Source organism: Musca vetustissima, unplaced genomic scaffold (assembly GCF_032173495.1).
Source record: "Musca vetustissima isolate MV318-11 ecotype Yass unplaced genomic scaffold, APGP_CSIRO_Mvet_v1 utg790063, whole genome shotgun sequence".
NCBI classification, from domain to species: Eukaryota; Metazoa; Arthropoda; class Insecta; order Diptera; family Muscidae; genus Musca; species Musca vetustissima.
The window spans coordinates 2,955-14,776 of record NW_026873592.1 but is presented as its reverse complement, the minus strand read 5'-3'; the positions used below and the strand labels follow the sequence as shown (position 1 = coordinate 14,776).

General features: G+C 32.6%; 1 protein-coding gene across 1 annotated transcript; it reads left to right on the top strand.

Annotated features, from left to right (window-relative positions):
• Window positions 1-9,586: 9,586 nt before the first annotated feature.
• Window positions 9,587-10,586, top strand: LOC133326507 (uncharacterized; the record flags this gene model as incomplete). The annotated part of the gene is made up of 1 exon (XM_061535131.1): window positions 9,587-10,586. A coding segment is annotated over exon 1 (1,000 nt), but the record flags the coding sequence as incomplete, so codon positions are not given.
• Window positions 10,587-11,822: the final 1,236 nt, after the last annotated feature.

Sequence of the window (11,822 nt, the reverse complement as noted above, 5' to 3'; positions counted from 1 at the left end):
CATTAGCACAAATTTCTGCATATCTCAATCTTACACCTCAACAATGATCCTGACTCCAAATTTCTGATTCTAGCTCCATTGGTCCGCCTAAAATTCAAATTGTACAAAATTTAGTACCATTTACTACGAATTTCAAAAACTTCCAACTTAACCCAAAGCAACACCCCCACAGTGCTCCAAAATCTAAATTTCAGGATTCGAACTCTATCGGTTCACCCACAATTCAAATTGTACCAAATTTAGTACACAGTTGTACGAATTTCCAAAGCTTCGTACTTAACTCAAACCAACACCCCCACAGTGATCCTAAATCCAAATTTGAGGATTCCAATTCCATTGGTTCACCCACAATTTAAATTGTACCAAATTTAGTACACATTAGTACAAAATTATAAAACTTCCTACATTTCTCAATCTTACACCCCCACAGTGATCTTAAATCTAAGTTTTAGGATTCCAATTCCATTGGTTCACCCACAATTTAAATTGTACCAAATTTAGTATACATTAGTACAAATTTTTAAAACTTCCTACATATCTCAATCTTACACCTCAACAATGATCCTGACTCCAAATTTCATGATTCTAGCTCTATTGGTTCACCCAAAATTCAAATTGCACCAAATTTAGTACCATTTAGTACGAATTTCAAAAACTTCCAACTGAACCCAAACCAACACCCCCACAGTGCTCCAAAATCTAAATTTCAGGATTTCAATTGTATCGGTTCAACCACAATTCAAATAGTACCAAATTTAGTACACATAAGTACAAAATTTTAAAACTTCCTGCATATTTCAATCTTACACCTCGACAGTGATCCTGACTCCAAATTTTATGATTCTAGCTCAATTGGTTCACCTAAAATTCAAATTGCACCAAATTTAGTACCATTTAGTACCCATAAGTAATAATGTATTAAACTGAGTCCTGACCCCAATCCTACACCCCTAAAATGATCCTAACTCCAAATTTCATTGTTTCAGCTCTAACGGTTCACCCAAATCCAAATTGTACCAATTATAGTACGATTTAGTACTTTTCGTACTTTTTCCAAAACTACGTACATATCACAATCCTGAACTCCGACGGTAATGTTACTTTCAATTTTCAGGATTCTAGCTCCATTTGTACCTCCAATCAAATTTGTACCAAATATAGTACCATATAGTACTTTTCGTACACATGAGTACACGATTTCAAAACCATCTCCTTATATCGACCCTACTTCCCAACCCTAATTCGCATTCCAAATTTCAAGTTTTTAGCTCTATCCGTTCTCATGCTACAGAATTGTACCAAATTTAGTACATTTTCGTACATTTCGGATAGTTGTAGTTCGAATTTCCAAAAACCCTTTGGTACAGCTATCCTACACTCCATCAGTGACCCTCAATCCAAATTTCAGAGTTCTAGCTCTACTTGTTCCCCAAATACAAATGATATCATATTTAGTACTTTTTAGTACTTTTCGTACCCTTCTAGTACGAATTTCCAAAAACCCAGCCTTATCTGTCACATTTGGGCCATGATGAATCGTTAAATCAGTCAGTCAGTCAGTCAATCACTTTACTCTTTTATTAGTATAGATTTTATTTATGTATAAAAATTATGGGTAAAAATACATATCAAAAAATAATAACACGGCTATCAGAATGTTACATTATATTTAATATAAATAATATTAATAAAATACAAGTATGTTCACAAAATAATAACATGATACTTGTTCATTCATATACAAGACAAATTGTAAATGAGTAACTTATATAATAACCAAAGGAACCTATGTCAATCATGTACCCGATGTACCATAAATCAACATATCGCACCTAAACGAAACCCGCACCAAACCCAAATGAACCCAATTTCACGTTATAACAACCAACCAAAACCCAACCAACGAAAACCCAACCAACCAAACCCCAAACTACGCCAACAGGTTTTGACATTTTTGCGTTCATAATATTAATTATGAATGTGGAATCGGTTTTTATATTATAATTCTATAAACGCAAGTTTAAACTAAAGGTTTTATTGTACAAAATACGTTATAATTCAAAATAGTTGCAAAAATATGACAGCTGATGATTTTCTTTTTAATTTATAATGAATAAAATTACTAATAATTTTTTGGCTTATTAGGAGCAATTCCTGTGAAAACATTAAAATTTCTACAGAAATTCTGAACCTGTGAAATGTGTAAGTATACGTAAACAAATAACAGCTAACCAAAGGAACATATGGCAACCATGTACCCGATGTACCATAAATCAACATAACGCAGCTAAACGAAACCCACACCAAACCCAAATGAACCCAATTTCACGTTATAACAACCAACCAAAACCCCACCAAACAAAACCCAAACTACGCCAACAGGTTTTGACATTTGAAATGTATAAGTATACGTAAACAAATAACAGTTGACTAATCAAATTCATATATTTTTAATAATAGTCTAGAAAGTTAGGATTAACAAATCGAGACTATTTAGAAGACATAGCCTTAAAGCGTCTAAATATTTAAGACATAGCTAAATACAACCTGCTTATACTGTTTTATTATAACAAAACTGTGAAAACAATAAATTATATATTTTTCGCATATATATTTGATACAGTCTACATTGATAATCATTTGTTCTATATCAGTTTATGCTCTATATTAGTTTATACATTAGATGTTACTTATAGAAAATAAAACATACATATATTGGGCTTTCCTCTATCATCTTCTACGCAAAATCATATTCATAAGCATTATATTCTAATTGACATCTGGAAATCAATATTTAATAAGTTGCCACAATATTCCTTTTGTGAATGATTAGAAAAAATATGTGAAAATATAAATTTCAGAATCAACCGAACACATTGCATAGAATTCCGTTGAATGAAAGTTCAAACTTAAAAAGCGCCAAGTAAAATCGCAAGTGAACACAATTCTCAATAGTATGCAAGACTATATATTTACATAGGCAATTACGAATATTGCGGACTAAACATAAGCTTAGTGCTTCCGATTATAGTTAATTTGATTTGAAAATGTAGCTAGAACTTAAAAGAAATTGTTGTAAAAATTATGCTATTGTTCCCATTAAGTTTTTATTTCCGTTTTTTGTAGTTTTTTAAATTTGATTCTTAAATATTGAAAACTGCTTTTAACAAAGTCTTGCCACCACATTTTTCTTCTTCAAATTAAATTAACAATAAAGAGGACAAAATACTAAAAAATATAACGTACAGAATGTATGTTATAGTACATTTACATGGTACGTGATTTCGTTAACATTGGATTTAAATTGACAATTCCATTGCATATATGCCAAATAAATGCTCAAATATATAATACCACATATTAAGTCAAATAAAGGTATTTCTTTAAAATTTTCAGAAATGTTGAAATAGATATAATTATTTTTGTATGTAAATACAGAACAACTATAACTAATTGCACAACTCCATATTCGAATATATTTTAAAAAAATAGTATGTCAACAACATACAAAACACTGTCACTGTTATATCTGATATCTACACTGATACAGTAGATATCAGATATAAGAAACTCAAAAAAAGCCGGCGATTTCTTTCTTATATTCGTTTTTTTCTTATATGGAATTATCGGATATAAGAAAGTTGTGAAGTCAGTTCACAATTTGACTAAAAATGGGTTCATATGTTTCTATTCATATAAATAATATCCTTTCAAATACAATTAAAAAGTATTTTATTATGTACAACATTTTCAAACTTATTAAATTGGCCAAAAATCTTACATATTTTCTTAAATGAAACGTTTTCAAATACCGTTGTTGGCTTTGGTGTTTGACAAACATTCTTATATCAGTGTTTTTCTTATATGAAGCAATTCTTACACTGATTAGATGTAAAAAGGCTCGGTGTTTTCGATAATTTTTCTTATATGCGATTTGTTCTTATATGAGATGTGCTTATATCCGATATATACTGTACAGTACATTCTTTTGGAAAAATGAAAGTACAATATCAAGAAAACCAAATGCAAAATTGACGAAAAACATTTTAAATTATTCTCTATATTCTTGTTTACAAAAATCAAGAATAATTGTGATGACAGAATTCGTACAATTCGAATATGAAGCGATTTAAATCAAATTGCAATATATGGCGTTTTTCTCTGTTGTTATGATATCATAACAACAGAACGAATAATGTTAAGCTTTTTAACCACAACATCGCAAAATGCAAATTTATATTTTAAGGGCAAATCTATGATTTCATTTAAATTTTATACACACATTTCGCCTTATTAACATGCCTCTGATATGTGTTTTCATATATTACTTTGTCAAGTCGTTTATGATTTCTTTGCATACACATTTCAATTTATTAAAAGTTTCCCTGAATGCAGGAAAATATATATTTTCCCTTTTTACCTTCACCCGTTTCTCCCTTTCTTTTTAATAGTTCTGTTGTTTAATTTCATTGCAGCTAATCTTGATGTTACCTAAAGTTCATTGACCCATTAATATTATAATGTGCTTAGCTCCTCTCCTCTTTTCCTCTTGAAACCTCTTGTCAATAAAATTCAGTAAATATGTTCCTGCCACGTCTCTATTTACTCCTTATCATAGTTGCATAAGATTGCGAAATTCATTATGCTGCGTATCAGCATAGCATCTCAATCAAATCTCAACAAAAATCATACAACACCATTCGTCTGTCTTTTAATTCCGCTGACCATTTTTATCGATACAACTGATACTTGCATGTTGTTGTTGTTATTCCCTATAGTCCCTATAGTTTGTTTCCCATATTTGTTCCCCCTTCCCCTTGTAAACATTTCGGTAAGCTCCGCGCATGCCCATATAGTTTCCATTCACAATATTCTAAAACAGAACGGACACACACGAACACACATTGCTCAAGGTCAAGAGCGCGCCCACACACGTCGATCAAATAGGATTTTATAAAATTTAAATGCTGACCTATGTAAAATGTTTGCAACAAAGAAATGTTCAACATGCTGACGAACAAAAGAGAATTGATATTCTCACATACCAATTTTGCGAACTTAAGAAAAAGAACCCTAAAGAGAAAATCAAAAATCCATAAACATGCTGACAAATTTAGAATAAGAGACACAATTCGCGCTTTCAGTCTACCCAATTTAAATAAAATAACCAAAAGGCTTCGAAACACATAATCGATCAGAGCGACATCTATATTCATATTTAAAAAAGAGCAAAATATTAATTCATTTCATCACAATTGGTCTCTTCCAGTACTTTTTTAATAGTAAATCTACTAAAAGGGAAACATTTCAAAATTGCTCTCAGAGTACAAAATATTTTGAAAAATTCGGGAACGCAAATCTATTAAATGCGCCAAAATTAGATGGCAATACTTCAAAATCAACATAACAACCAATCAGAAGTAGGCATTCCTGCTTACCAAAAAGGGTAAAATGGCCGAGTAATACTCGGCCAAATTTCTCGAGTAAACAGTTTACAAAGAGAATGTCATATTGTTTTGTGCTCTCTTAAATTTGATTCGAGTAAAAAGTTTACAAAGAGAACGTCATATTGTTTTGTGCTCTCTTAAATTTGATTCAATATTTTACCAGTTTTTGAGGGTTGAGCAAAGGTTTTCGAGTAAAAAGTTGCAAAACATGTAATATGAGTAGATTATTTTAGGTTCTGGAACGGAAGTAATGTTCAATAAACATATACCTCTATTTCGAAATTGTTTCCCTTCCATAGCATACTTTTAGGAGTTTGCTTTAAAGCTATCCAGATTAAATAAAATTAAAAAAGTCTTTTATCGAATCTACAGGGCAGCATCAATAAGTCACCAAACCACAATTTAAATAAAAGAACAATTTAAATAAGAATCACCCAATCTTTCAAAGCGACATCTATACCTTAAAGATCACAGGGGACACATACAACTCACCACCAAAAGGATTAAAGAACCAAAAGGTTTTGAATCACCCAATCTTTCAAAGCAACATCTATACTTTAAAGATCACAGGGTGACACATACAACTCACCACCAAAAGGATTGTGTCTATGCTACAAACACGATAGATCACAGTGTTGCACATACAACTCACCTCCAAAAGGATTGGGTCTATGCTACAAACACGACATAGATCAGGGTTGCACATACAACTCACCACCAAAAAGTTTATGTCTATGCTACATACACAACAGGCCATCTACTGACAACGATCTAATTCGCCACTATTTTGGTCAAATACACAGGGTAACATCTGCAATTCACCACGAATGGTTTGTGTCTTTGCTATGTAATTTGATACGATATTCGTTTAACCCCCATAAAACCTCTACTTATGGAGGGTATATTAATTTTGTCATTCCGTTTGTAACTCATCGAAATATTAATTTCCGACCCTATAAAGTATATATTCTTGATCAGGGTGAAATTCTAAGACGATCTAGCCATGTCCGTCCGTGTGTCCGTCCGTCTGTTGTAATCACGCTATCTTCTGAAGGAATTGAGATAGCGTGCTGAAATTTTGCATAGGGTTGTCTTTTGTTTGCAGGCAGGTCAAGTTCGAAGATGATGATATATCGGTCCACGTTTAGGCATAGCTCCCATATAACAGTAACTCCCTATTATTGGTATTTTGGGGTTTTTGAGCGCGTTTTTCATCCGAATACGCTGAAATTTTGTGCATTGGGTTCTTATTGGATACCTTATGTCTCCACTAAAAATTATAAATATAGGTCCACTTTTTCTGGTATCCCCCATATAACGGTACCTCCTAATTTTAGTATTTTGACGGTTTTGATCGTACTTTTCCACCGCATTGGCTGTAATTAAGTATTTTGAGTTCTTAGTAGGTACCACATCTCTCCACAAAAAATTATAATTACAATTTTTTCGGATAGCCCCCATATATTGGTACCCGCCCAATTTTAGCATTTTGGGGCTCTTGAGCGCGTTTTTCAGCCGAATTCGCTGAAATTTGGTACATTGGGTTCTTATTGGATACTAAATGTCATTTTGACCGCTTTCCAATTTCAAGTACAAAAGCAGCTGTGCATTTAATGACACTTTTTTTAAAATTTGGTGGATTTTTTATAATAAACGTAATTCTATGAGGTACAAAAAGTCACCATATTTTAAAAAAAGTGTCATTAAATGCACTGTTGCTCTTGTACTTGCAATTGGAAAGCGGTCAAAAGGACCGCCTTCGGCGTTCTAGTGTTAAAATCGTTATCTGATTTGTTCCGTGTTTTGGGTTTTCTTCTAAGACTCTGTTGTAATCTTTTCACCTGCGTAGGATATCGAGATAACAAACTAGAACGTAAGGTTCGATAAAGAACTATATATAAACTATAACCGCATTTAGACCTAGCCCCTGTGAGGGAGGTACCAGAAGGAGTGGACCAATGTTCCCAATCTTCGAAATTGAACTAAGTTTGGAAGAAATAGTAAGATAAATGAAAATATAATTTTCTGAAACGGATTTTGTCCAAAGAAAGATGGGGTCTAAAACAAATATATTTCGACGAGGCACATTTTCACCGTGTCAAAGTGTATACTCCCTCATTAGCCATAAGGGTATAACTATCTATTAACATTTTTTGAAATTTATATTATGGTTTACATTATCGGCATTTTCACTTGTTTATATTAAAATAGTTATCTGATTGGTTCCGCGTTTTTAGTCTGGTTCTAAGACTCTATTGTAATCATTTCACCTGCGGAGTATAGCGAGATAAAAAAAATTAGAACGCAAGGTTCGATAATGAGCTATAGCCGCATTAAGACCTAGCCCCTGTGTGGAGCTTTCAGAAGGAGTGGACCGATATTCCCCATCTTCGAATTTGAATTATCAATTAAACATTTCTGAAATTTGTATTATGGCTTACATTATGGTTTACATAATCCGTTTTTAGACATGTCGGTACAGGTCCACTTTTGGTATGTTCCCTACATTTTCATTTCTAGTACCTGTCAGTATAACTATGGTGGAGGGTATCCAAAGTTCGGCCCGGCCGAACTTAACGCTTTTTCACTTGTTATTCTATTATTTTGTTTCCTAGGTCGACAGTTAAATTTGTTATCTTCTTTTTAAAGTAGATTGATTCCCTTACGTTGTATTTTGAGTTAATTGTCAAGTTCTTGAGTATTCTAAACATATATTTGCAAAGTTGTATGGAAGGTGAGTTTATGGAGGAACATATCGGCCGTAATGGATAATTTTCTTTGTGTATTTTGGGAAGTCCATATAGTCTTGGTGCGGTGGCCACGTCTGATTTAAGTTTTCGTCTCTCTATTGCATAAATTATGTTATTCTTGTATAACTCTTCCACTAGTTCATTGTTCTTTTTAATTAAACTTGTTGTTGGGTCCTTATTAATACGTTGATACGACATCATGTCCGATATTATATTGTTCATTCTTGATTGATAATCTTCCTTGGTAACTGCCACCGTTACATTGCCTTTATCCGCATTCAATATCAATACGTCGTTGTTATATTTTTAGAAAAGTTCTTGTTTCAGCCACTGTGCGGTTAATTACTTTGTCTCTTTCACTTGCTCTCTTCTTGTTCAAATGTGTGACTATCATTGTTGTAAATTTAATTCTCAAAATTTCTTGTTGTTCTTTGTCTTTGTTGGTTTGAATAATATCCTCTCCGTCCGCAATAAATTTAAATAAGGGAAAATCTCTCCGCTTTGTTGGTAATCCAAACTTATCGCCAAGTGAGAGAAGCCACTTTACTTCTTTAGGAAATTGTATGTTTGTTTTGTTCACAAACCAGTTCTCATTGTTCTTTATGTTGAGTTCGTTCATTTGTTGTTGTTAAAGCTTGTCAAATTTTTGTTTTTGGATTTTGTTAGTTTCCTTTTGTATGTTATTTGTTATTTTCTTTTCTTTGCAGATTATGTTATCTTTCTCCTCTTGTGGTAGATGTTTATCTAATTCAGAATCTATTGTTTGTATTTCAATGTTGTGGTATTTTAGTTCTTGGTGTTTTTGTTTTATGACCAAGCTAAGTATTTCATTTTGAAAGTTGATTATGTATGTCAATAATGTTTCTTGAATGTGATATACATGGGGAAATTTAAAGATATTGTAAATATTTTTTACTGAATTTCTTATGAAATTGGGTATTATAACATTGTTTCGGCATCTGATTAAGAATGTTAGAGAACATTTTGTTTTTGCAGCTTTTACCTTTATGTTTTTGTGTCTGTTTATGGTATGTCTGATATAGTTATTTTTCTTTATGTTGTAGATCATGTTGATGTTGCATTCTATCTTTCGGCGTGCTTCCCGTATTGTGCTTTGCTGAGTGTGCTGTGTTGTTTTGTTAGACCTTTTGATTCTTCTACTAATAAAATAATATATTTGTTCCAGCTTGAGGTCTTTTTTTTGTGAACAAAACAAACATACAATTTCCTAACGAAGTGAAGTGGCTTCTCTCACTTGGCCATAAGTTTGGATTACCAAGAAAGTGGAGAGATTTTCCCTTATTTAAGATCATTGCGGACGGAGAGGATATTATTCAAACCAACAAAGACAAAGAACAACAATAAATTTTGAGAACTAAATTTACAACAATGATAGACACACATTTGAACAAGAAGAGAGAAAGTGAAAGAGTCAAAGTAATTAACCGCACAGTGGCTCAAACAAGGACTTTTCTAAAAAATAACAACGACATATTGATATTGAATGCGGATAAAGGCAAAGTAACGGTGGCAATTACCAAGGAAGATTATCAATCAAGAATAAACAATATGATATCGCACATGATGCAGTATCAACGTATTAATAAGGACCCAACAACAATTTTAATTAAAAAGAACAATGAACTAGTGGAAGAGTTATACAAGAATAATATAATTTATGCAATAGCGAGACGAAAACTTAAATCAGACGTGGCCACCGCACCAAGACTATATGGACTTTCCAAAATACACAAAGAAAACTATCCACTACGACCGATATGTTCCTCCATAAACTCACCTTCCAAACAGCTTTGCAAATACATGGTTAGAATACTCAAGAACTTGACAATTAACTCAAAATACAACGTAAGGGACTCAATTGAATTTAAAAATAATATAACCAATTTAACCGTCGGTGAGAATGACAAAATAGTATCTTTTGATGTGTTATCACTGTTCCCGAGCATACCAGTAGACCTCGGAATCAAAATAATAGAAGAAAAATGGGACGAAATACGAGAATACATTAATATGGCAAAGGGCTTATTTTTCATTATTCTTACGTTTTGGATTAAGGACAACCGCTACTTCACGTATAATGACAAGGTTTGCAAACAGAAAAAAGGAGTGCCAATGGGTTCACCAGCTTCTCCAATTGTAGCCTATATAGTGATGGAGAAACTTCTTGACACCTGTATGGAACAACTAACGACGAAACCTACACTAGTAACCAAAAATGTTGGCGGTCTTTTTGTGATACTGAGGGAAGATGCAATTACAGATACCTTGACTATTTTAAACAGCTACAACAACAACATAAAGTTCACAATGGAGAAAGAGAACAACGGATGCTTACCGTATTTGGACACGTTGGTGTATCAAAATAAGGGTAAATTAGAACTAGACTGGTACCAAAAACCCACGGCATCGGGGAGGATCATACACTTCTTTTCAAAACACCCAAAGCAGATAATAATGAACACGGCAAACAACTTAGCAAACAGAATTTTAAAAATAAGCGATGAAAAGTTCCACGAAACCAACAAAATTAAAATTAGAGAAATTCTATCAAATAACAATTTTCCAGCCAACGTAATCAACAGCATACTAAATAATCAGACACTACGAAGGAAATAGCCACGAACTGAGGAGGAAAGGACTTACAAATCAATGATTTATATCCCAATAATTACGGAAAGATTTCAGAATGCAAATTTATTTGATAAAGAAAAATATAAGGTGGCCCAAAAAAAAAAATACTTTAAAAAAGTTATTTTCCAACACGAAAAGCAAGATACAAAAATTGGAAGAACACAATGTTATCTATAAAATAGAATGTGATGGAAACGATGAAGAAAAATGTAAACAGGTGTATGTTGGAACTACAAAAAATAAATTAAAAACCAAATTATCGGCACACAAATCTGACATTAAATTAAGGAATCTGAATAATACACAAAAACAGCACTTGCAGAACACTGTAAGAACAACAATCATAGACCAAATTTTGATAAAGTACAAATACTTCAAACGGAAAACAAATAAAAAAGGAGACTTACATTGGAAATGCTACACATAAACAACCTACCAACAACAAAGAGAATTAATTTAAAGAGCGACACAGACAACGCAGCTTACTGTTACAGACACCTTACACAGAAAGAGAGATCGTGCAATAACTAACATAAAATCCGTGCAATATTTGCATCCGACGACGATAGTGAAGTCTATAATAGTTTAAAGTAATCTTGACAATAGTTTATTTGTAAGCGATTTTGTCACTTCATTCTGTGTAATTAATGTCATCAATGTCAAAATTGTTTGTAGATTATCCTGAGGATGCAATTTAAAACAATTGCGAAATATTGATCGTGAAAAATAAAAAAAGACCTCAAGCTCGAACAAATATATTGTTTTATTAGTAGAAGAATCAAAAGGTCGAACATACAACACAGAACAAACAAAATTATATTTATATAGAAAATGAAATATTTGCGAATTCTCAAAATAAAATTTAAACAAGCGAAAAAGCGTTAAGTTCGGCCGGGCCGAACTTTGGATACCCTCCACCATAGATATACTGACAGGTACTAGAAATGAAAATATAGGGAACATACCAAAAAGT